Source organism: Mobula birostris, chromosome 15 (assembly GCF_030028105.1).
Source record: "Mobula birostris isolate sMobBir1 chromosome 15, sMobBir1.hap1, whole genome shotgun sequence".
NCBI classification, from domain to species: domain Eukaryota; kingdom Metazoa; phylum Chordata; class Chondrichthyes; order Myliobatiformes; family Myliobatidae; genus Mobula; species Mobula birostris.
In genome coordinates this window covers 12324742-12351645 of record NC_092384.1, presented here as the reverse complement: position 1 = coordinate 12351645, position 26904 = coordinate 12324742, and the positions used below count along the sequence as shown (strand labels likewise).

Genomic DNA, 26904 nt, shown 5'->3' with positions numbered 1-26904 from the left:
TCTGTATCTCCATCTGAGATTGGGTGAGACTAGAACTGGAGGTCATAGGTTGAGAGTGAAAAGTGAAATATCGAAGGAGAACATGAGGAGCAGCTTCTTCACTCAGAGGGTGGTGAGAATGTGGAACGAACTGTCAGTGGAAGTGGTGGATTCCGGTTTGATTAAAATATTAAAGGAAATTTGGTTAAATACATCAATGGGTGGGGTATTGAGGGCTATCATCCAGATGCAGATGATGGGACTAGGCAGAATAATAGTTTGGCACAACCTAGACAGGCTGAAGGGCCTGTTTCTGTGCTGTAGTGCTTTATGACTCAATGACTCCAAGGGCCCCAGATTCCCTGGTCTGCAGAGCTCAGCATCACAGCCAGTGTCACAATGATTTCACTCCTTTATAAATCCTATTGATTATGGTGATTCAAAATAGCAATGTGAAAAGAGCAGGAATATTATAGCGATAGAGTAATAGAACAAGAAAACATGCTCTTCAGCCCAACTCATCCATGCCAACCATTGTGCCCACCATTGGTCCCATTTGCCCTCTAAACCAGGGGTTTCAACTATTTTATAGCATGGATCATTAACCGAGAGGTCCATGGACCCCGGTTGGAAATCCCTGCTCTAAACCCTTCCTATTCATGTACTTATTCCAGACATTGTTATGGTACCGACCTCAACCGCTTCCTCTGCCAATTTATTTTATATGCGCACAATGTTCTGCACAAAGGAGTTGTCCGTCAGGTCCATTTCAGTTCCTTTTAAATCTTTGACCTCTCACCTTAAACCTTATGCCCTCCAGTTGTTTTCCAAGGAGAAAGATGAGATGTGTTCACAGCATTACTCCAGTATTCTGACACACATTCTCCCTCAGTCAATATCACAAAAATAGATTTTTGATTATAATCGCAACAAATCGGCTGTCACGTTATCCCAAGTACAAGTATTACTGCACAAATTCCATGGTCTTTTCAGGTACTCTAATGCTATGGACAGTGCCTCATAAATGCAAGTTCTTCCTTTGTTTTTGTGCAGAGAGAGGAAACAATGGATCAAGTCAAAGATTTACGTTTGAAATTAGTTGTTGTTTGTGCACTCTGGAATTTATTGGGTGAAAGGGCAACTTAATGAAATAAGCAAGAAAATAATAGAAAATGATGCAACATTGTGCCTCTTACCATCTTGTACACCTCTAACAAGTCATCTCCCATCCTCCTTTGCTCCAAAGAGAAAAGCCTTATCTTACTCAAACTATGATATGACTTCTAACCCAGGCAGCATCCTAGTAAACCTCTTCCATACCATCTCTAAAATTTTCACATCATTCCTATAATGAAGCAAACAGAGCTGATCACAATATTACAAATGTAGTCTCACCAGGGTTTTATGAAGCTGCAACATTAACTCACAGCTCTTAAACTCAATCCCCAACTAATGAGGACCTTCTCCACAATCCTATCAACATGCTTTGGTGGTTCTATGTTTGTGGACCCCCAAAATCCTTTTGTTCCTCCACACTGCTAAGTCTCCTCCTATTAAACCTATATTCTTCTTCAAACTTGACTTTCCAAAGTGAACCATTTTGCATTTCTCCGGGTTGAACTTCATCTGCCACTTCACAGCCCAGCTCTGCAAACTGAGACATGGAAAAATTTGTACACCTCTACCTACTGCCTTTCCTGTTTTTGGACTGAAAACAAACGTGACAACAAAGCTGTACCATAATGACCACAGTCTTTGTCTACCTGGATAGGAAAAAGTTAGAGAGATACGGGCCAACACAGGCAAAATGGACTAGCTCAGTCAGGTATCTTGTTACACATGGATGAGATAGGCTGACAGGTCTGCTTCCATGCTATATAACTCTAATATTCAACAAGATAAACAGTTATTTGTCTTTTGCACTACTAATTTCTTTTGTAACTTATAGAAATGTCCGTGTTTTGCACTGTACTGCTGCTGAAAAACAGCAAATTTCATGACATATTATATCAGTGATAATAAACCCGTTTCTGATTCTAAGCTTCTAGAAACATAGCAAACCTACAGCACAATACAGGCCCTTTGGCCCACAAAGTTGTGCCGAACATGTCCTTACTTTAGAAATTACCTAGGGTTACCCATGGCCCTCTATTTTTCTAAGCTCCATGTACCTATCCAGGAGTCTCTTAAAAGTCCCTATCGCATCTGCCTCCACCACTATTGTCAGCAGCTCATTCCACACACTTGCCACTCTCTGCATAAAAAACTTACCCAGGACATCTGCTCTATACCAACTTCCAAGCACCTTAAAAATGTGCCCTCTCGTGTTAGCCATTTCAGCCCTGGGAAAAGGCCTCTGACTATCCACATGATCAATGCTTCTCGTCATCTTATACACCTCTATCAGGTCACCTCTCATCCTCCACCGCTCCAAGGAAAATAGGTTGAGTGTACTCGGCCTATTCTCATAAGGCATGCTCCCCAATCCAGGCAACATCCTTGTAAATCTCCTTCACACCCTTTCTAGGGTTTCCACATCCTTCCTGTAGTGAGGCAACTAGAACTGAGCACAGTACTCCAAGTGAGGTCTGACCAGGGTCTTACATATCTGCAACATTACCTCTCGACTCCTAAACTCAATCCCATGATTGATGAAGGCCAATGCACCTAATGCCTTCTTAATCAAAGTCAACCTGTGTAGCAGCTTTGAGCGTCCTATGGACTTGGATCCCAAGATCCCTCTGATACTCCACACTACTAAGACTCTTACTATTAATACCATATTCTTCTATCATATTTGACCTACCAAAATGAACCACCTCACACTTACCTGGGTTAAACTCCATCTGCCACCTGCCATTTCTCAGCCCAGTTTTACATCCTATCGATGTCCCGCTGTAACCTCTGACAGCCCTCCACATTATCCACAACACCCCCAACCTTTGTGTCATCAGTAAATTTACTAACCCATCCCTCCACTTCCTCATCCTTCTATGAAGGAGAAACAGAACAGAGCTTTTAGTTCTAAAGTGAGTCAGGATGGATGGAAGGTCGTTGATCCAAAACCTTCTCTCTGTTCCTCTCTGCACAGAAATGTCCTGACCTGCAGACTGATTACGACATTTTCTGTTATTCTTGGAGGGATAAGGATGATTTTCTGGAATTTTGCTTGAACAACGTGGACTTTATTTCAAATTGACCTAAATAGGGTTGTATTTTCTGGAATTTATAGGGTTTAGGGATGATTTAACCAAAGTTTCAAAGATGTTGAAGGAAGGTGAAGGGAAACTTACTACTGCTGATTGGAATTCTAGGAAAAGAGGCTATTGTCCCAAAATTGCAGCTCGGGTCCTTAAGAGTAGTTCAGAGACATTTCTACATGCAAAGGGTTGCACCACTTCAACATTCACTTTTGTAAATGGCACTCAGTGTGAGGCCACTCATTAACTGTTAACCCACAGTTAGAAGATTTGTTTTAACAAGTATCAAGTGACATGCATGCACTGAGGATTTTTCCAAAAAGTAGACCCTGAATCTTTTCAAATTTCAGATTCAAGATTTATTTATCACATGTACTTGGAAACAGACAGTGAAATGTGTCATTTGCATTAACACCCAGAAGGTCTCCTATGCATCTCCCTTGTCCATTCGTCCTTCCCCGACTGATCCCCCTCCTGGCACTTATCCTTGCAAGCAGAACAAGTACTACACCTGCCCCTACACCTACTGCCTCATTACCATTCAGGAACCCAAACAGTGCTTCCAGGTGAGGTGACACTTCACCTGTGAGTCTGTTGGGGTCATATACTGTGTTCCACTTCCCATTCCCATTCCGAAATGTCCACCAATGGCCTCCCCCACTGTCGGGATGAGGCCACACTTAGGTTGCAGGAACACCACTTTATATTCTGTTTGGGTAGCCTCCCACCTGATGGCATGAACATCGATTTTTCAAATTTCCAGTACTGCCTCCCCCCCCCCCACCAGCCCGCTTCACTATTTCCCGTCCCCTTGTCCCTCTCTCATGTTATCTCTCTGCTGCTTATCACCTCCCTCTGGCGCTCCTCCCACCTCTTTTTTACTTTCTTCCATGGCCTTCTGTCTCTAGCTCTTTGCTTCATGCCTCCCCCTCCAGGTTTCATCTATCACCTGGTGTTTCTCTCTCCCCTACCCCCACTTTTCAAATCTACTTCTCAGCTTCTTTTCTCCAGGCCTGCCAAAGGGTTTCGGCCTGAAACATCGACTATACTCTTTTCCATACATGCCGCCTGGCCTGCTGAGTTCCTCGAGCATTCTGTGTGTGTGTTGCTCAGATTTCCAGCATCTGTAGATTTTCTCTTGTTTAAGACGCCCAAGGATGTGCCGGGGCAACCTGCAAGGTCGCCACACATTCCAGTGTCAACATACCATACCCACAAACCTCAGCAGAACAACACAGAATAGAACAGAGCATAACAAACAACAAAACAACAACTGCAAAACAAATGCCTTACCTTCATCTTACCCTCCCTTCCACCCACACACACGGACACCCCTCCAGCTCCAGGACTTGCCTCTGGACCTCCAGTCTCCAGGCTTTGGCCATCAGGCTTCGACTTCAGTCTCGACCCCCTGACCAGCTGATGACAGGACTCTAAACTCAAGGCTCAGACTCCGAGTGTCCAGCCTCATACCTCCTGCTTGCATGGGCATTCAATCCTGGGACCCACTGACCTGAGAAAGCCTGACATCCACAGATGTCCTTGGTCACATTTCCATGTCACTGGACTTTGAGTGCAGAGCTAAGGCCTCAACTTCAGACATCAGGTAATAAATAGACTGTGTGCTTCAGAAACTGCATGGGGTACCACGGTAGCACAGTGGTTAGCGTCACACTGCTACAGCTCAGGGTGTCAGGATTAAGAGTTCAGTTCCACCATCCTCTGCATGAAGTTTCTACATCCTTCTTGTCAGCACGTGGATATTTTTCAGGTGCTCTGATTTCAAAGATGTACTGGTTAGTAGATTAATTGGTCATTGTAAATTGTCCTGAGATTAAACTAGGATTAAATCTGTGAGTTGCTGGGTGGTGTGGTTCTTTGGGCCGAAGGGGCGTGTTCAGCGCTGTATCTTTAGATAAAATATATGCAGCCCCATGATACACATCATTGGAGCCTGCAGCTTTTCAGGCTTGAGCTCACATGCCCTGAAGAATTTTCTTTATTACCATAGAGTCTCTGAGATGCCCAGGGAATTCCCAAATAGGGATATGAGCAAAGGTGGCTATGAGGATAGATTGATCACCCAAGATCAAGCTGTATGATAGATGAGGGGTCAGGGGTAAAGAGGCCTTAGACTAGTTCCTGTGTCCCTGAAGGGTAAGACCAGTGATTGAATGACTCTTTGTAATCCCCCAAGAGACACAAGGGTCTGCAGAGGCTGGAACTTGGGGAAATAAACAACCAGTTGGTCAGGCAAGACCTGTGGAGGAAAAGGAGTCGTCATCGTTTGCAGTCAGATGACAGTCCAGATCTGAGTTCTTGACCTGGAACATTTCATTCCCACTAACATCCACACCCAGAGACACTGCTTGATCAACTGAAAATTTCCAGCAGGTCGTTTGTCGTTCAGTCTGCCTTAGCTCAGAAGTGATCAAATCCATGTGGATATAAGGTCAGCTCAAAAGGAATTAAACTCATCAAAGTAAGCTCCATTAAATACCACTGACAATCGATATATTTTGATTGCTTAATCCAATGTCCCAGTCAGTACAATGTTTTCTGCATGCTTCAGTTGGACATTAATACCTTAATTGAATTATCTGTGGACAGAGGATCATTTCATAAAGATTAATATGTCAAAAGCATCAATTGAGTAAGTAAACCCAAAAGTTAGATTGTTCAGCTAACTAGCACTCCACAGCAAACTAAACACACCCTACCAAAAATAATTTCCAGTCAGTCACTCTAGTGATGACCACGACACATCAGGGACACATAACCCAACTCCAGTCTACACAGAACCCACATCCAGAGTCTACACATAACCCACCTCCAGTCTATACAGAACCCACATCCAGAGTTTAAACATAACCCACCTCCAGTCTATACAGAACCCACATCCAGAGTTTAAACATAACCCACCTCCAGAGTCTACACATAAACCACATCCAGAGTCTACACATAACCCACCCAAAGTCTACACATAACCACATCCAGAGTCTACACATACCCACATCCAGAGTCTACACATAACCTACGCATAGAGTTTACACATAGCACACCCCAGAGCTTTAAACGGTGTAAAGACAGTAAGGTAGAAGGGCTGAAGTGTGTGTGTACCTCAATGCAAGAAGCATCAGGAACAAAGGTGATGAACTGAGAGCTTGGATACATACACAAATTATGATGTAGTGGCCATTACAGAGACTTGGCTGGTACCAGGGCAGGAATAGATTCTCAATATTCCTGGATTTCAGTGCTTTAAAAGGGATAGAGAGGGGGGAAAAGGGGGAGGAGGAGTGGCATTACTGGTTAGGGATACTATTACAGCTACAGATAGGGTGGGTAATGTAGCAGGATCCTCTTTTGAGTCAGTATGGGTGGAAGTCAGGAACAGGAAGGGAGCAGTTACTCTATTGGGGATATTCTATAGGCCCCCTGGTAGCAGCAGAGATACAGAGGAGCAGATTGGGAGGCAGATTTTGGAAAGGTGCGAAAATAACAGGGTTGTTCTCATGGGTGACTTTAACTTCCCTAATATTGATTGGCACCTGATTAGTTCCAAGGGTTTAGATGGGGCAGAGTTTGTTAAGTGTGTCCAGGACGGATTCCTGTCACAGTATGTGGACAGGCCGACTAGGGGGAATGCCATACTAGATCTAGTATTAGGTAACGAACCGGGTCAGGTCACAGATCTCTCAGTGGGTGAGCATCTGGGGGCCAGTGACCACCACTGCCTGGCCTTTAGCATTATCATGGAAAAGGATAGAATCAGAGAGGACAGGAAAATTTTTAATTGGGGAAGGGCAAATTATGAGGCTATAAGGCTAGAACTTGCGGGTGTGAAGTGGGATGATGTTTTTGCAAGGAAATGTACTATGGACATGTGGTCGATGTTTAGAGATCTCTAGCAGGATGTTAGGGATAAATTTGTCCCGGTGAGGAAGATAAAGAATGGTAGGGTGAAGGAACCATGGGTGACAAGTGAGGTGGAAAATCTAGTCAGGTGGAAGAAGGCAGCATACATGAGGTTTAGGAAGCAAGGATCAGATGGGTCTATTGAGGAATATAGGGAAGCAAGAAAGGAGCTTAAGAAGGGGCTGAGAAGAGCAAGAAGGGGGCATGAGAAGGCCTTGGCGAGTAGGGTAAAGGAAAACCCCAAGGCATTCTTCAATTATGTGAAGAAAAAATGGATGACAGGAGTGAAGGTAGGACCGATTAGAGATAAAGGTGGGTAGATGTGCCTGGAGGCTGTGGAAGTGAGCGAGGTACTCAATGAATACTTCTATTCGGTATTCACCAATGAGAGGGAACTTCATGATGGTGAGGACAATATGAGTGAGGTTGATGTTCTGGAGCATGTTGATATTAAGGGAGAGGAGGTGTTGGAGTTGTTAAAATACATTAGGATGGGTAAGTTCCCGGGGCCTGACAGAATATTCCCCAGGCTGCTCCACGAGGCGAGGGAAGAGATTGCTGAGCCTCTGGCTAGGATCCTTATGTCCTCGTTGTCCACGGGAATGGTAGTGGAGGATTGGAGGGAGGCGAATGTTGTCCCCTTGTTCAAAAAAGGTAGTAGGGATAGTCCAGTTAATTATAAACTAGTGAGCCTTACATCTGTGGTGGGAAAGCTGTTGGAAAAGATTCTTAGAGATAGGATCTATGGGCATTTAGAGAATCATGGTCTGATCAGGGACAGTCAGCATGGCTTTGTGAAGGGCAGATCGTGTCTAACAAGCCTGATAGAGTTCTTTGAGGAGGTGACCAGGCATATAGATGAGGGTAGTGCAGTGGATGTGATCTATATGGATTTTAGTAAGGCATTTGACAAGGTTCCACACGGTAGGCTTATTCTGAAAGTCAGAAGGCATGGAATCCAGGGAAGTTTGGCCAGGTGGATTCAGAATTGGCTTGCCTGCAGAAGGCAGAGGGTCGCGGTGGAGGGAGTACATTCAGATTGGAGGATTGTGACTAGTGGTGTCCCACAAGGATCTGTTCCGGGACCTCTACTTTTCGTGATTTTTATTAACGACCTGGATGTGGGGGTAGAAGGGTGGGTTGGCAAGTTTGCAGACGACACAAAGGTTGGTGGTGTTGTACATAGTGTAGAGGATCGTCAAAGATTGCAAAGGGACATTGATAGGATGCAGAAGTGGGCTGAGAAGTGGCAGATGGAGTTCAACCCGGAGATATGTGAGGTGGTACACTTTGGAAGGACAAACCCCAAGGCAGAGTACAAAGTAAATGGCAAGATACTTGGTAGTGTGGAGGAGCAGAGGGATCTGGGGGTACATGTCCACAGATCCCTGAATGTTGCCTCACAGGTGGATAGGGTAGTTAAGAAAGCTTATGGGGTGTTAGCCTTCATAAGTCGAGGGATAGAGTTTAAGAGTCGCGATGTAATGATGCAGCTCTATAAAACCCTGGTTAGGCCACACTTGGAGTACTGTGTCCAGTTCTGGTCGCCTCACTATAGGAAGGATGTGGAAGCATTGGAAAGGGTACAGAGGAGATTTACCAGGATGCTGCCTGGTTTAGAGAGTATGCATTATGATCAGAGATTAAGGGAGTTAAGGCTTTACTCTTTGGAGAGAAGGAGGATGAGAGGCAACATTATAGTGGTGTACAAGATAATAAGAGGAATAGATAGAGTGGATAGCCAGCACATCTTCCCCAGGGCACCACTGCTCAATAGAAGAGGGCATGGCTTTAAGGTAAGCAGTGGGAAGTTCAAGGGGGATATTAGAGGAAGGTTTTTTACTCAGAGAGTGGGTGGTGCGTGGAATGCGCTGCCTGAGTCAGTGGTGGAGGCAGATACACTAGAGAATTTTAAGAGATTACTAGACAGGTATATGGAGGAATTTAAGGTGGGGGGTTATATGGGAGGCAGGGTCTGAGGGTCGGCACAACACTGTGGGCCGAAGGACCTGTACTGTGCTGTACTATTCTATGTTCTATGTTCTATGTCTACACATAACCCACGTCCAGAGTCTACACATAACCCATCCCCAGAGTCTACATATAACCCATATCCAGAGAATACATATAACCCACACCCAGAGTCAACACATAACCCACATCCAGAGTCTACACATAACCCACATCCAGAGTCTACACATAACCCACATCCAGAGTCTACACATAACCCACACCCAGTCTACACATAACCCACATCCAGAGTCTACACATAACCCACCTCCAGAGTCTACATATAACCCACATCCAGAGAATACACATAACCCACATCCAGAGTCTACACATAACCCACACCCAGAGTCTACACATAACCCACACCCAGAGTCTACACATAACCCACATCCAGAGTCTACATATAACCCACATCCAGAGAATACACATAACCCACATCCAGAGTCTACACATAAACTACATCCAGAGTCTACATATAACCCACACCCAGAATCTACACATAACCCACACCCAGAGTCTAAACATAACCCACATCCAGAGTCCACACATAACCCACACCCGGAGTCTACACATAACCCACACCCAGAGTCTACACATAACCCACATCCAGAGTCTACACATAACCCACACCCAGAGACTACACATAACCCACACCCAGAGTCTAAACATAACCCACATCCAGAGTCCACACATAACCCACACCCAGAGTCTACACATAACCCACACCCAGAGTCTACACATAACCCACACCCAGAGACTACACATAACCCACACCCAGAGACTACACATAATCCACATCCAGTCTACACATAACCCAAATCCAGAGTCTACACATAACCCTCTACAGAGTTAGAGACATTCTGTTTGACAGATGTTTAGTGGAACTACAATGAATGAGTGGGTTGGTGGGGTGGGTTTGGGCTGGCTGTGGGCACATGAGGATGGTGGACAGGTTTCAGATTGGAATAGAATGGATATATATCAAGGCTGTCACACTCTGAGAGCGTTTCTGGTGTAGCCATCCTGGATTTCCAAGAGTGATAATATATCAGTCATAATTGATTGGTGAAGCAGACTTGATGGGTCAATTGGCCTCATTCTGCACCTATGTCTTATGGTCTTACCAAGCAAAACATGAGGGATATGAGGGCAGGTGACGAAAAGCCTGATCAAAGAGCTAGGTGGTAAGGAATGCCTTGAAGGTTGGAAACGGGGCACATTTTGGGAAAAATACTATAGGAAGAATGTGTAAACCATAGAAAGGGTGCAGCGGAGATTTACAAGGATTGGGGAGCATGCCTTATGAGAATAAGTTGAGTGCACTCGGCCTTTTTTCCTTGGAGCGACTGAGGATGAGAGGTGACCTGAAAGAGGTGTATAGGATGATGAGAGGCATTGATCATGGGGATAGTCAGAGGCTTTTTCCCAGGGCTGAAATGACTAACATGAGAGGGCACAGTTTTAAGGTGCTTGGAAGTAGGTAAGTTTTTTACGTAGAGAGTGGTGAGTGCATGGAATGGGCTGCCAGCGATGGTGGTGGAGGCAGATACAATAGGATCTTTTAAGAGGATCCTGGACGGGTACATGGAGTTCAGGAAAATAAAGGGCTATGGGTAACCCTAAGTAATTTCTAAGGTAAGGACATATTCGCCACAGCATTGTGGGCCGAAGGGCCTGTATTGTGCTGTAGGTTTTCTATGTTTCTAAAACAATCCATATAAAAGGCCCTGGGAAGCTGAAAGGAAGTTTGCCAATGGTAGGGCCTGCAGCTAAAACCCAAGTAAGGCAGGAGAAGGTTGCAGAACTTGGGTTTACAAGGGGATCTGATAAAAGCATGAGAAACTTAAAACTGGGAGTTGAACCAGGGTGGATGAGGGTAGCGTGGAGGAGTAAAGGGAACAGGGTATAAATTAGTAAGGAATCAGCAGAGATTTGAATGAGTTTGTGGAGTTTGGCGGCATGGAGTTGTTAACCCTTGATGTAACTTAGGTGTGGAAGTTCCAGAAACCAATGTTTGAGAAAATGCCCTCACCTGTTCGATGAAGCGATCAGAGGCCACACTGTACTTGCTCATGATGCTACTGCTGAGAGGTTCTGAGTACTCAAACTGAGGGTTATAGGTGTAGTTGGATTTGAAAAATGTCTCCTTCTCCTTGTCAACATTCATCGGTCTCAGCGCCACCAAGAGGCATGGGCTTTTAGCTGGAGATGGTTCCTGTGGGATATGTCGGGCTATATGAGGGAGGGATGTGGCATTCCTTATCCTGGCTCGGGAGCAACTGGAGCCAGCACTGTTCACACTGAATGAGCTTTCGCTCCGTCTCATCCAGCTGCACTGTCCGTTACTAACGAGGCTAGTCCCCAGTGCTGATGACCTGTTGACCTTCAGCTCACAACCCAGTTTGGCTGAGGTCTGTGATATAGCCCTCAAAGGCGCTTCCCGCTGCACGGCCAAGATGTTGCCCTGTGGCCGAATCCCGTTCCTCTCGCTGGTCTTCCTCTCAGCCTCTTTCTTCAGTGGCTTTCCAGTGCTGGCGCTCTTGCTGCTTTGAGGTCTGGCCAAAGGTGGAGCTGCCGCTTCCAGGACCATCGCCGAATCCAGGAAGTAACGCCGTGGAAGTTGAACTTTATCCTCACGTTATAGATCTGCACCATAGGAAAAAAATCACTGAATTTGTATCTTAGGAAGTTGAAAGAAGATACATCACGGAAACAAACCCCTCAACTCACCATGTCTGCCTCAATAATCTGGGATTCTCATCAACTTCTTCCAGATTCTACCACTCATCTCTACTCAAGGGGCAATTTACTACAATTAGTCAACCACCCAAACATCTTTGGGATGGAGGAGGAAGCTGTAGCACCCACACAATCACAGGGAGAATGTGCAAGCTCCACACAGATGACACTGGAGGTCAGGGAGAAATTTGTATCACTGGAGGAGACATAGCAGTTCACAGTTCACAGTTCACAGTTCATCTGTACCACTGTCCTGGACTGTTGTATTCTCTGCAGAACGTCATGTTCCCTTACAATAGTGAAGGACAAGGTGCTGCACATGAGGTTGCTCAAGATAAGAGCCCTTGGTATACTGGAAAGGTATTACAGGCATGGACAGAAGATCGGCTGACTGGCAGGAGCCAAAGAGTGAGAATAAAGTGGGCCTACTCTGATTATCTGCCAGTGACTAATGATGCTCTGCAGGGTTGATGTTGGGTCTGCTGCTTATATCTTAATGATCTGGATGATGGAATTGAGGGTTGATGATGCAAAGATAGTTTGCAGATGATGCAAAGATAGAGGGCCAGGAAGCAGGCAGTCTGCAGAAGGACTTGGACAGATAAGGAGAATATGCAACAATGTGGTAGTTGGAATACAATGTATGATCATACCCTTTGGTAGAAGGAATAAAGGTACAGATTGTTTTCTAAACTGCGAGCAAATTTAGAAAGTGGAAGTGAAACGGGACTTGGAAGTCATCATGCAAGATTCCATAATAGTTAACTTGCAGATTGAGTTAGTAGTAAGGCAGTCAAATGCAAACAACAGGAATTCTGCAGATGCTGGAAATTCAAGCAACACACATCAAAGTTGCTGGTGAACGCAGCAGGCCAGGCAGCATCTGTAGGAAGAGGTGCAGTCGACGTTTCAGGCCGAGACCCTTCGTCAGGACTAACTGAAGGAAGAGTGAGTAAGGGATTTGAAAGTTGGAGGGGGAGGGGGAGATCCAAAATGATAGGAGAAGACAGGAGGGGGAGGGATAGAGCCAAGAGCTGGACAGGTGATAGGCAAAAGGGGATACGAGATGATCATGGGACAGGAGGTCCGGGAAGAAAGACAGGGGGGGGGGAACCCAGAGGATGGGCAAGAGGTATATTCAGAGGGACAGAGGGAGAAAAAGGAGAGTGAGAGAAAGAATGTGTGCATAAAAATGAGTAACAGATGGGATACGAGGGGGAGGTGGGGCCTTAGCGGAAGTTAGAGAAGTCGATGTTCATGTCATCAGGTTGGAGGCTACCCAGACGGAATATAAGGTGTTGTTCCCCTCCTCTCTCTGCATTCTGCAGGGATCGCTCCCTACACAACTCCCTTGTCCATTCGTCCACCCCATCCCTCCCCACTGATCTCCCTCCTGGCACTTATCCGTGTAAGCGGAACAAGTGCTACACATGCCCTTACACTTCCTCCCTTACCACCATTCAGGGCCCCAAACAGTCCTTCCAGGTGAGGCAACACTTCACCTGTGAGTCGACTGGGGCGATATACTGCCTCCGGTGCTCCCGATGTGGCCTTTTATATATTGGTGAGACCCGACGCAGACTGGGAGACCACTTTGCTGAACATCTACGCTCTGTCTGCCAGAGAAAGCAGGATCTCTCAGTGGCCACACATTTTAATTCCACATCCCATTCCCATTCTGACATGTCCATCCACGGCGTCCTCTACTGTAAAGATGAAGCCACACTCAGGTTGGAGGAACAACACCTTATATTCCGTCTGGGTAGCCTCCAACCTGATGGCATGAACATCGACTTCTCTAACTTCCGCTAAGGCCCCACCTCCCCTTCGTATCCCATCCGTTACTCATTTTTATACACACATTCTTTCTCTCACTCTCCTTTTTCTCCCTCTGTCCCTCTGAATATACCTCTTGCCCATCCTCTGGGTTTCCCCCCCCCTTGTCTTTCTTCCCGGACCTCCTGTCCCATGATCCTCTCGTATCCCCTTTTGCCTATCACCTGCCCAGCTCTTGGCTCTATCCCTCCCCGTCCTGTCTTCTCCTATCATTTTGGATCTCCCCCTCCTCCTCCAACTTTCAAATCTCTTACTAACTCTTCCTTCAGTTAGTCCTGACGAAGGGTCTCGGCCTGAAACGTTGACTGTACCTCTTCCTAGAGATGCTGCCTGGCCTGCTGCGTTCACCAGCAACTTTGATGTGTGTTAGTCAAATGCAATGTTAGCATTCATTTCAAGAGGACTAGAACTTAAAAGCAAGGATGTATAACAGGTGTTTTTTATAAGATGTTGGTCAAACCACACTTGGAATATTTTGTGAGCAATTTTAGGCCCCTTATCTATAAAAAATGATGTGCTGTTGTTGGAGACAATCCAAAGGTTTACGAGAATAATCCTGGGTATGAAAAGGTTAATGTATGAGGAACAATTGGTGGCTCTGGGCTTATACTCATTGCAGTTCAGAAGAATGATGGGGATCTCATTGAAACTTATGGAAAACTGAAAGGCCTAGATACAGTGGATGTGGAGAGGATATTTTCAATAATGGGAGAGTCTAGGACCAGTGGGCAGAGTCTTAGAATAGAGAAGCGTCCTTTTAGAATAGAGAGGAGGAGGAATTTCTTTAGTTAGAGGGTGGTGAATCTGTGGAATTCATTGCCTTGGCCAAATGTAGAAGCCAAGCCATTGGATGTATCTTATTTAGAGGTTTATAGATTCTTGATTAGCAAGGGTATCAAAGGTTATCAGGAGAAGGAATAAGAATGGGGTGATAGGGAAAATAAGTTAACCACAGTTGAATGGTGGAGAAGACTCGATGTGCTGTATGGCCTAATTCTGCTCTTATCTTTTATGGACAATTGGACACTTGATTCTATGCTGGTTCACACTGTAATACTGTAACAACTCTCTCTTACATGTACATAAACTCACCAAAGATTCTCCTGCTATGCATCCACAGTGGGAAGCCAAACTATAAGACAAACTTTGTTCAAAAAAAATCAAATCAATTTAGTGGCTCAGCAGATAAAGTTTCTGCCTCACAGCTCTAGTGACACAGATTCAATCTTGACCTCCTGTGATAGCTGTGTTCTTCCTATAACTGGATACTCCCAGTTCCTTCCACATCCCAAAGACAGGTTGGTTCTTTGGTTAATTGGTTGCTGTAAACCGGCTACTGTTGACATATTTGCATTTGGTGGGTGGTTCATCTAGTCTCTCTAACTTTTGACTTTCTTAAACACATGGTTTTCAAATATTTTTAATGCAAAATGGCTTCTCTCAATCAACTAGTCTGCTGCTTATTTTGAGGTTTGGTTTCTATCCCAGCCAGTTTTATGATCTGTTGTGATCAATGGGAGTATAACTAGGGGTGTGGCAATAGGATGTGGAACAAAAAATAAAGAACAAATCAGACCCCATCTCAACTCTGTCAATGTTACCTCACAGTTATAGTCACAAAAATCAGACAACTCTTGATTCAATTCCTGATAATTTGTCAGTTTCATTGGTTCCGGTTGTCATGGATGTTTCTGGATTAGTGGTGCAGGCAATGAAATGCCGTGCTCCACAACACAAATCTCCAAGAAACGCACTTAAAAAGACAGAGAACCTGTTATGGCACTAAATCATCTTCATGTTGTGGACATTGACACTCATTCACCATCAGAATTCAAAATGCGAATTTTGTTGCTTTGGACACCTTGTCTTCAAGGCCCAGGACCTGAAATTGCACTTGGCGCACAACACCAGAGGGATCCTCATGGCCACAAGGAGAGTGGCTGAAAATGGCCCTGCATGTCCTTTTCCACTGGCATTACAGAGGCTGCAGGGTCTGGATGAGCCAACAGTCAAACACATGGCAACCTCTGCCTTACCAGCAGAAGGATGTCCTCAAAGTTCAAAGTAAGTTTCTAATCAAAGAGATTATTGCAATCTATAGTATAGTAACTAGAACAAAATCAAGGAAAAATCAACCAGGGTGCGGAAGACAAGAAGCTGTGCAAATGCAAATATAAATAAATAGCAATAAATAACGAGAACATGAAATAACAAGATAAAGAGTCTTTAAAGTGAGATCATTGGTTGTGGGAACATCTCAATGGGCGGGCAAATGAGTATAGTTAGCCCCTTTGGTTATGGGGTAGTAACTGTTCTTGAACCTGGTGGTGTGAGTCCTAAGGCACGTATACCTTCTACCTGATGGCAGCAGCAAGAAAAAACCTGAACAGGATGGTGGTGATCTCTGATGATGGATGCTGCTTTCCTACAACAGCATTTCATGTAAGTGTGCTCAGTGGTTGGGAGGGCTTTTACCTGTGATGTACTAGGCTGATTCCACTACCTTTTGTAGAACTTTCCTTTCAAAGGCATTGGTGTTTTCATACCAGGCTGTGATCCAGCCAGTCAATACACTCTCCACTACACATCTATAGAAGTTTGTCAAAGTTTTAGATATCATGCTGAATCGCTGCAGACTCCAAAGGAGTTTATCATGCTTTCTTCGCAATTGCAGTTACATGCTGTGTCTAGGACAGGTCCTCTGAAGTAGTTATACTCAGGAATTTAAAGTTACCAACCTTTCCACCTCCGATCCTCTAATGAGGACTGGCTCATGGACCTCTAGTTTCTCTCTCCTGAAGTCTACAATCAGTTCCTTGATCTTGCTAATATTGAGTGAGTTCATCACTACCTTTGATTCAGTCCACAATAGCAAACTTGAATACAGTATTGGAGCTATTCTTAGCCACACAGCCATAAGTGAAGAGTGAGTAGAGCAGGGGGCTAAGCACAGTCCTATGGTGCACCTGTGTCGATGGAGATCTTGTTCCCATCCAAACTGACTAGGGTCTACAAGTGAGGAAATATATTTATTATTTCGGCTGGTTGCTTGCAAATATGCAATATTCATCCCATGTAATAAACATTTTAAACAAATTTGAGTTTTATAGTCATATACATAAAGGGTAATTCCTTCATCTTTTTCAACAATTGAACCACATTGCTCTACAAGCATAATGTCACCAAGAAGCATACTGTATGAAACGTATCGATATATTGAAAGCCCTAGATGGAGTGGATATAGAGAGGATGTTTCCTATAGTGGGGGAATCTAGGACTAAATGACACAGCCCCATGATCTCTTATCTCTTATCAAGTGGCGCAGACTTGATAGGCTGAATGTATTCCAAATATATTCCAAAAAAGAAGAAATTTTCGAATGGAAAAAGGATGCAACCATGGTTGACAAGAGAAGTCAAAGCCAAAGTTAAAGCAAAGGAGAGGGCATACAAGGAAGCAAAAATTAGTGGGAAGACAGAGGATTGGGAAGTTTTTAAAACCTTACAAAAGGAAACTAAGAAGGTCATTAAGAGGGAAAAGATTAACTATGAAAGGAAGCTAGCAAATAATATCAAAGAGGATATTAAAAGCTTTTTCAAGTATATAAAGAGTAAAAGACAGGTGAGAGTAGACATAGGACCAATAGAAAATGATGCTGGAGAAATTGTAATGGGAGATAAGGAGATGGCGGAGGAACTGAATGAGTATTTTGCATCAGTCTTCACTGAGGAAGACATCAGCAGTATACCGGACACTCAAGGGTGGCAGGGAAGAGAAGTGTGCGCAGTCACAATTACGACAGAGGAAGTACTCAGGAAGCTGAATAGTCTAAAGGTAGATAAATCTCCCGGACCAGATGGAATGCACCTTCGTGTTCTGAAGGAAGTAGCTGTGGAGATTACGAAGGCATTAGCGATGATCTTTCAAAAGTCGATAGATCCTGGCATGGTTCCGGAGGACTGGAAGATTGTAAATGTCACTCCGCTATTTAAGAAGGGGGCAAGGAAGCAAAAAGGAAATTATAGACCTGGTAGCTTGACATCTGTGGTTGAGAAGTTGTTGGAGTCGATTGTCAAGGATGAGGTTACAGAGTACCTGGAGGCATATGACAAGATAGGCAGAACTCAGCATGGATTCCTTAAAGGAAAATCCTGCCTGACAAACCTATTACAATTTTTTGAGGAAATTACCAGTAGGCTAGACAAGGGAGATGCAGTGGATGTTGTATATTTGGATTTTCAGAAAGCCTTTGACAAGGTGCCACACATGAGGCTACTTAACAAGATAAGAGCCCATGAAATTACGGGAAAGTTACATACGTGGATAGAGCATTGGCTGATTGGCAGGAAACAGAGAGTGGGAATAAAGGGATCCTATTCTGGTTGGCTGCCGGATACCAGTGGTGTTCCACAGGGGTCCGTGTTGGGGCCGCTTCTTTTTACGTTGTACATCAACGATTTGGATTATGGAATAGATGGCTTTGTGGCTAAATTTGCTGACAATATGGAGATAGGTGGAGGGGCTGGTAGTGCTGAGGAAATGGAGAGTCTGCAGAGAGACTTGGATAGATTGGAAGAATGGGCAAAGAAGTGGCAAATGAAATACAATGTTGGAAAGTGTATGGTTATGCACTTTGGCAGGAGAAATAAACTGACAGACTATCACTTAAATGGGGAAAGAATTCAAAGTTCTGAGATGCAACGGGACTTGGGAGTCCTCGTACAGGATACCCTTAAGGTTAACCTCCAGGTTGAGTCGGTAGTGAAGAAGGCGAATGCAATGTTGGCATTCATTTCTAGAGGAATAGAGTATAGGAGCAGGGATGTGATGTTGAGGCTCTATAAGGTGCTGGTGAGACCTCACTTGGAGTACTGTGGGCAGTTTTGGTCTCCTTATTTAAGAAAGGATGTGCTGACGTTGGAGAGGGTACAGAGAAGATTCACTAGAATGATTCCATGAATGAGAGGGTTAACATATGAGGAACGTTTGTCTGCTCTTGGACTGTATTCCTTGGAGTTTAGAAGAATGAGGGGAGACCTCATAGAAACATTTCGAATGTTGAAAGGCATGGACAGAGTGGATGTGGCAAAGTTGTTTCCCATGATGGGGGAGTCTAGTAAAAGAGGGCATGACTTAAGGATTGAAGGGCACCCATTCAGAACAGAAATGTGAAGAAATTTTTTTAGTCAGAAGGTGGTGAATCTATGGAATTTGTTGCCACGGGCAGCAGTGGAGGCCAAGTCATTGGGTGTATTTAAGGCAGAGATTGATGGGTATCTGAGTAGCCAGGGCATCAAAGGTTATGGTGAGAAGGCAGGGGAGTGGGACTAAATGGGAGAATGGATCAGCTCATGATAAAATGGCGGAGCAGACTCGATGGGCCGAATGGCTGACTTCTGCTCCTTTGTCTTATGGTCTTATGAATGGCCTAATTCTGCTACTATGTCTTATGTGGTCTTCTGATACAGTCCCTTGTTGCAGACTCTAATACAGTATACAGTTACTGAGTCCTGATGAAGGATTTTGGCCCAAAATATTGACTATTTATTTATTTCTATAGCTGCTGCCTGATTTATTGAGTTCCTCCAGTATGTTTTGTGTGTTTTACAGGTACCTTGCCTGTTTCATTTTATAACAACAGATTGCTTTACTTTGGCAGATGCAGCCTAGTAGCAGTTCTAAACACTCAACTGAACACAGTCAGACAAAATGTAACATCAAGCCAATGAGAAGATGCGAAGGCAGGTGGCCAGAAGCTCAGCAGAAAGAAAGGGTTAAATGAGGATGAGCAGGCACACACAGTAAATAGTCAGCACAACCTTGTGGGAATAAAACTGGGGCACTGGGAAACACATTTGAACACTTAAGTGTGGACATAGAAACTGCCTTCTGAGTTGTCTAAGTTTAAATCTACTATCCTTGTGTGTGCGCGCACGCGTGCGTGTGTGTGTGTGTGTGTGTGTGTGTGCGTGTGTGTATGTGTGTTGGGGGTGCTCACTGGCTTTTTGCACTGTAGCATCTGTTCATACCTTTTCTCCATGTGCCTTCTTGGCACCACCTTGACTGAATCAAGGCCGCTTCCATAAAGAAACAGTCAGAGATTTATGATCCAAGTGGAGCGGCTTGGTAATCTACAAATTTGCCGTCTGTCAAAACCACAGACAACTCAGTCAGTAAGGAATGAAAGCCAGAAGTCTTGAGGGAGCTGAAATAGGCACCATACATGCAGTGCTGAAGAAGCTGAAATAATATGTGATGCAACAGGAGAAACAAATCAGCTGCCACTGACCTCAAAGAGTAAAGTTAGGCACTGTGAAAGAATATTTGGCCCATCAGCTCTGTTAGAGATTCACTGTGCTCATAAGATCATAAGACCAGAAGACATAGGAGTAGAATTAAGCCAATTGGTTCATTGAGTCTGTTCCACTATTCCATCATGGCTGATTTATTATCCCCCTCAATCCCATCCTTCTGCCTTCTCCTCATAAACTTTGATATCCTTACTAATCATGAAACTATACACCTCTGCTGTAAATAAACCCAATGACTTGGCCTCTTCAGCCCTCCGTGGCAATGAATTCCACAGAATTCCCTCTGGCTAAAGAAATTCCTCCTCAATGATGTACAGTACCTCATTCCACACAAGGAGTCTATATGGCCCAATGTGTCAATGCCACTCTGAAATGGCTCCCACTTCTCTGTTCTTCGTGTAGACCCCAGTAATACACAACTCTTCAAGTGCTGCTTCACATGTGGACAGGGTATCTATCTCCACTCACTCTGATTGTAGTAATTTCTCTCAACTCCTTTCTAACCTCCTGTCAATGAACATAAATCTAGAGTTACCTTCCTTTTGTTCCATGGAAAACAACCTCAGCCTCCTCACTCCCTCATATTATTCTCCTATTCTGAAAACACCTTCACACCACGTCTCTTGTTATCCAGTAATCTGGTGACCAAATGTGTGCACAATACTCTTGCTGTTGTCTAACGGGTGTTTCACACCGTACTAAATGGATCTCCCTACTCTTGTTTCAAAAAAAACACTGCTCAATAAGGAGAATATATCTGCAGCAAAAAATTCAAACTGCTGGAGAAACTGAATGCATTTGCGGAAGGGAATGGACAGCCAGCATTTCAGGTTGACACTCTTCACCTGGGCTGCTTAGGGAGCAGAATCCCAATGGAACTTGCCTTGCTACCTTCACAGGTTTCCCTAGAATGCTCAATTTCTCTATACTTTTTAATATTCTACCATATATATCCCTGACCTGCTTGCCCTCTCACAATGCCTATTTCTTCAGAGAGAATTTAATATACCTATATTTGTTCAGAAGTTCAATATTCAAAGTAAATTTATTATCAAAATAAATGTATGTCACCATATAGGACCATAAGATATAGGAGCAGAAATAGGTTATTCAGCCCATCAAATCTGCTCCGCCATTCAGTCATGGGTTGATCCAATTCTTCCAGTCATCCCAACTCCCCTGCCTTCTCCCCATTCCCTTTGATTCCGTGACTAATCAAGAACCTATCTATCTCTGCCTTAAATGCACTCAATGACTTGGCCTCCACAGCAGCTCGTGGCAACAAATTACATAGATTTACCAGCCCCTGACTAAAGTAATTCCTCCACATCTCTGTTCTAAATGGACATCCTTCAATCCTGAATTTGTGCCCTCTTGTCCTAGACTCCCCTACTATGGGAAATAACTTTGCCATATCTAATCTGTTCAGGCCTTTTAACATTTGGAATGTTTCTATCCCCCCTCATTCTCCTGAACTCCAGGGAATACAGCCCAAGAACTGCCAGACGTTCCTCATACAGTAAACCTTTCATTCCTGGAATCATTCTCGAGAATCTTCTTTGAACCTCTACAATGTCAGTATATCCCTTCTAAAATAAGGAGCTCAAAACTGCACACAATGCTCCAAGTGTGGTCTCACGAGTGCCTTATAGAGCCTCAATATCACATCCTGTCACGGTCCGGTCCGTGAAGTCTGCATTCCGGTTCACAGTCCAGTCCATGGATTCAGTACTCCGGTTATTCCATTTTTCCCTTCTTCCATTGGGTGCCTTAATTGATTCTCATTTCCGGCTGGCAACATAAATAGCTCTGGGATCCAGTGATTCCTTGCTGGACCGTCGTCAGTAACCCCGACAGAATCCTTGCCGGAATGGGTCCGTCAAGTTAACCCGCTGGACTGTGTCAAGAATCGCTGTCTGTAGTTCCGGGCCCTAGTCGAGAGCTCGCCGCTACTTCAAGCCACTTCATGCCAAGATAAAAGAACTGTCTATTGTTGTGTGGTTTTGTCTCTTTGAGTCCTCATCTCTGCTGGGTAGGTCCGGCTGTTAGCTGCTACCTTGAGTTGGGAACTGTCTCTTTGCGTCCTCGCCTCTGCTGGGTAGGTCCAGCCATTTGCCACTACCCTGAGGGGAGGAACAGTCTCAGTGTTTTGTGCCCTGTGTCGAAGAAGAGTCCCAGCTCTATGTCCTATGTCCAAGGAGGAGCCCCAGCTCAGCGTTCCGTGTCCTGTGTCTTAGAAGAGTCCCGGCTCTCTGTCCTGTGTCCAAGGAGGAGCCCCGGCTCAGTGTTCCATGTCCTGTGTCTAAGAACAGTCCCAGCTCTATGTCCTGTGTCCAAGGAGGAGCCTTGGCTCAATGTTCTGTGTCCTGTGTCTAAGTCAAGTATGAACCTAGTCCAAGTCAAGGGTCAAGTTCCAAGTCCAAGTCAAGAGTCAAGTCCCAAGTCCAAGGCATGAGCCAAGTTTAGGGTCAAGTCCCAAGTCCAAGGCGTGAGCCAAGATCCAGGTCCAAGTCAAGAGTCAAATTCCAAGTCCAAGTCAAGAGTCAAGTTCCAAGTCCCAAGTCCAAGGTGAGAGCCAAGTTCCAAGTCCAAGTCAAGAGCCAAGTTCCAAGTTCAAGTCAAGAGCCAAGTTCCAAGTCCAAGTCGAGAGTCAAGTTCCAAGACCAAGTCGAAAGTCAAGTTCCCAGTCCAAGTCAAGAGTCAAGCTTCAAGACCAAGTTGAGAGTCGAGTTCCAAGTCCAAGTCAAGAGTCAAGTTCCAAGTCCAAGTCGAGAGTCAAGTCCAAGCCAACTCCAAGCCAAGTCTAGACCCAGGTGCCGAGTCCCAGTCAAGACCCAAGTTCCATGTCATGACCTGAGTTCCCTGTCGAGTTCAAGTCCCAAGTCCAAATCCAGGTTTTCCGGTTTGTCACTCTATGCCCACCTTCATGTTATCATTTTGTCCTTGCTCCTTGGCTTCCCTAGCATTCCTAATAAACGTAGTCCAGTTCCTAGTACTTCAGTGTCTGTGTCTTGCATTTGGGTCCACTTCAATCACCCACATATGACAGAACGGCCCAGTCAAACATGGACCCAGCAACACAGACACTGCCGTTAAACTCTCGCCATCCAGAGTTCCCTCTTGTTGAAACCCTACCCACCCCCTCCCCCACCCGCCCGGGTCGCCGATAATCCGGTCAAGCCTGTTGGTTCACCAGGAGGCTCCCATAGAGCGGGGCATACTGTCACGGTCCTGTCCGTGAAGTCCGCATTCCGGTTCACGGTCCGGTCCGTGGATTCCGTACTCCAGTTATTCCATTTTTCCTTTGTTCCGTTGGGTGCCTTAATTGAGGCACCTGATTCTTGTTTCAGGCTGGCAACATAAATAGTTCTGGGTTCCAGTGATTCCTTGCTGTACCGTCCTCGACAGTAACCTTGTCAGTAATCTCGCCAGAATCCTCACCGGAATGGGTCCATCAAGTTAACCTGCCGGAGTGAGTCAAGAACCGCTGTCAGTAGTTCCGGGGCCTAGTCAAGAACTGGCCACTACTTAGAGCCACTTCATGCCAAGATAAAAGAACTGTCTATTGTTGTGTGGTTTTGACTCTTCATGTCCTCACCTCCGCTGGGTAGGTCCGGTCATTTGCCGCTACCTTGAGTTGGGAACTGTCTCCTCGTGCCCTTGCCTCCGTTGGGTAAGTCCTGCCATTTGCTGCTACCCTGGGGGGGGGAACGGTCTCAGTGTCTTGTGTCTAAGAAGAGTCCCGGCTCTATGCCCTGTGTCCAAGGAGGAGCCCCGGCTCAGTGGTCCATATCTTGTGTCCTAGAAGAGTTCTGGTTCTGTGTCCTGTGTCCAAGAAGGAGCCCCGGCTCAGTGTCTTGTATCCCGTGTTTAAGGAGAGTCCCGGCTCTATGTCCTGTGTCCAAGGAGGAGCCCCAGCTCAGTGTTCCGTATCCTGCATCTAAGTCTGAGCCTAGACCAAGTCAAGAGTCAAGTTCCCAGTCCAAGTCAAGAGTCAAGTCCCAAGTCCAAGGTGTAAGCCAAGTTCCAAGTCCAAGTCGAGGGTCAAGTTCCAAGTTGAAGTCGAGGGCCAAGTTCCAAGTCCAAGTCGAGAGTCAAGTCCAAGCCAAGTCCCAGTCATCCAAGCCAAGTCTGAGCCAAGTCTAGACCCAGATGCCGAGTCCCAGTCAAGCCCCAAATTCCGAGTCATGACCTGTGTTCTCTGTTGAGTTCAAGTCCCAAGTCCAAGTCCAAGTTTTCTGGTTTGTCATTCTACGTCTACCTTTGTATTATCATTTTGGCCTCGCTCCTCGGCTTCCCTAGCGTTCTTAATAAACATAGTCCAGTTCCTTGTACTTCAGTGTCTGTTTCTCGCATTTGGGTCCGCTTCCATCACCCGTATATGACACATCCCTGCTCTTATATTCTATACCTCTGGAAATGAACGCCAACATTGCATTCACCTTCTGCACCACTGATTCAGCCTGGAGGTTAACCTTTAGGGTATTCTGCACAAGGACTCCCAAGACCCTTTGTATCTCTGCATTTTGAATTCTCTCCCCATCTAAATAATAGTCTTCTACTTATTTCTTCCACCAAAGTGCATGACCATACACTTTACAACATTGTATTTCATTTGCCACTTCTTTGCCCATTCTTCTAAACTATCTAAGTCTCTCTGCAGGCTCTCCGTTTCTTCAACATTGCCTGCTCCTCCACCTATCTTTGTATCATTGGAAAATTTAGCCACAAATCCATAGTCCAAATCATTGACATACATTGTAAAAAGCAGCGGTCCCAACACCGATCCCTGTGGAACTCCACTGGTAACCAGCAGCCAGCCAGAATAGGATTCCTTTATTTCCACTCTCTGTTTTCTGCCAATCAGCCAATGTTCCACCCATGCCAGTAACTTCCCTGTAATTCCATGGGCTCTTATCTTGTTAAGTAGCCTCATGTGTGGCACCTTGTTGAAGGCCTTCTGAAATCCAAGTACACCATATCTATTACATCTCCTTTGTCTCCCCTGCTCGTAATTTCCTCAAAAAATTGGAGTAGGTTAGTCAGGCAGGATTTTCCTTTCAGGAAACCATGCAGGCTTTGGCCTATCTTGTCATGTGCCTCCAGGTACTCTGTAATCTCATCCCTAACAATCGATTCCAATAACTTCCCAACCACTGATGTCAGGCTAACAGGTCTATAGTTTCCTTTCTGCTGCCTCCCACCCTTCTTAAATAGCGGAGTAGCATATGCAATTTTCCAATCATCCAGTACAATGCAAGAATCTATTCCTTTTTGAAAGATTATTGTTAATGCCTCCACAATCTCTCCACCTACTTCCTTCAGAACCCAAGGGTGCATTCCATCAGGTCCAGGAGATTTATCCACCCACAGACCATTAAGCTGCCTGAGTACCTTCTCAGTCGTAATTTTCACTGCACATACTTCACTTCCCTGACACTCTTGAATGCCCAGTATGCTGCAGATGTCGTCCACTGTGATGTCTCTCATTACAATATATCTAGTGTCATTTTCTATTGGTCCTATATCTACCCTCAACTCTCTTTTACCCTTTATATCCTTCAAAAAAGCTTGTAGTATCTTCTTTGATGTTAGTCACCAGCTTCCTTTCATAATTTATCTTTTCCTTCCTAATTACTTTGGTTCTGTCTTCACTAAGGAGGACATAAATAATCTTCCAGAAATAGTAGGGGACAGAGGGTCCAGTGAGATGGAGGAACTGAGCGAAATACATGTTAGTAGGGAAGTGGTGTTAGGTAAATTGAAGGGATTGAAGGCAGATAAATCCCCAGGGCCAGATGGTCTGCATCCCAGAGTGCTTAAGGAAGTAGCCCAAGAAATAGTGGATGCATTAGTGATGATTTTTCAAAACTCGTTAGATTCTGGACTGGTTCCTGAGGATTGGAGGGTGGCTAATGTAACTCCACTTTTTAAAAAAGGAGGGAGAGAGAAACCGGGGAATTATAGACCGGTTAGCCTAACGTCGGTGGTGGGGAAACTGCTGGAGTCAGTTATCAAGGATGTGATAACAGCACATTTGGAAAGCGGTGAAATGATCGGACAGAGTCAGCACGGATTTGTGAAAGGAAAATCATGTCTGACGAATCTCATAGAATTTTTTGAGGATGTAACTAGTAGAGTGGATAGGGGAGAGCCAGTGGATGTGGTATATTTGGATTTTCAAAAGGCTTTTGACAAGGTCCCACACAGGAGATTAGTGTGCAAACTTAAAGCACACAGTATTGGGGGTAAGGTATTGGTGTGGGTGGAGAGTTGGTTAGCAGACAGGAAGGAAAGAGTGGGAATAAACAGGACCTTTTCAGAATGGCAGGCGGTGACTAGTGGGGTACCGCAAGGCTCAGTGCTGGGACCCCAGTTGTTTACAATATATATTAATGACTTGGATGAGGGAATTAAATGCAGCATCTCCAAGTTTGCGGATGACACGAAGCTGGGTGGCAGTGTTAGCTGTGAGGAGGATGCTAAGAGGATGCACGGTGACTTGGATAGGTTGGGTGAGTGGGCAAATTCATGGCAGATGCAATTTAATGTGGATAAATGTGAAGTTATCCACTTTGGTGGCAAAAATAGGAAAACAGATTATTATCTGAATGGTGGCCGATTAGGAAAAGGGGAGATGCAACGAGACCTGGGTGTCATTATACACCAGTCATTGAAAGTGGGCATACAGGTACAGCAGGCGGTGAAAAAGGCGAATGGTATGCTGGCATTTATAGCGAGAGGATTCAAGTACAGGAGCAGGGAGGTACTACTGCAGTTGTACAAGGCCTTGGTGAGACCACACCTGGAGTATTGTGTGCAGTTTTGGTCCCCTAATCTGAGGAAAGACATCCTTGCCATAGAAGGAGTATAAAGAAGGTTCACCAGATTGATTTCTGGGATGGCTGGAC

At 45.0% G+C, this 26904-nt stretch overlaps 1 protein-coding gene across 3 annotated transcripts in view; it reads right to left on the bottom strand.

The window, feature by feature from the left end:
- LOC140210402 (microtubule-associated tyrosine carboxypeptidase 1-like) overlaps positions 1-26904 on the bottom strand; it is a 94528-nt gene that overhangs the window by 47986 nt on the left and 19638 nt on the right. For 2 of the 3 annotated variants that reach the window (XM_072279331.1, XM_072279332.1), the window contains exon 2: positions 11140-11753. The exons of the other annotated variant lie outside the window; for it this stretch is intronic. In XM_072279331.1, coding sequence (XP_072135432.1) covers positions 11140-11697 — 558 coding nt within the window. In that variant the 5' untranslated portion in view covers positions 11698-11753. The remainder of the gene's footprint in view (positions 1-11139; positions 11754-26904) is intronic. 3 annotated transcript variants of the gene reach the window in all.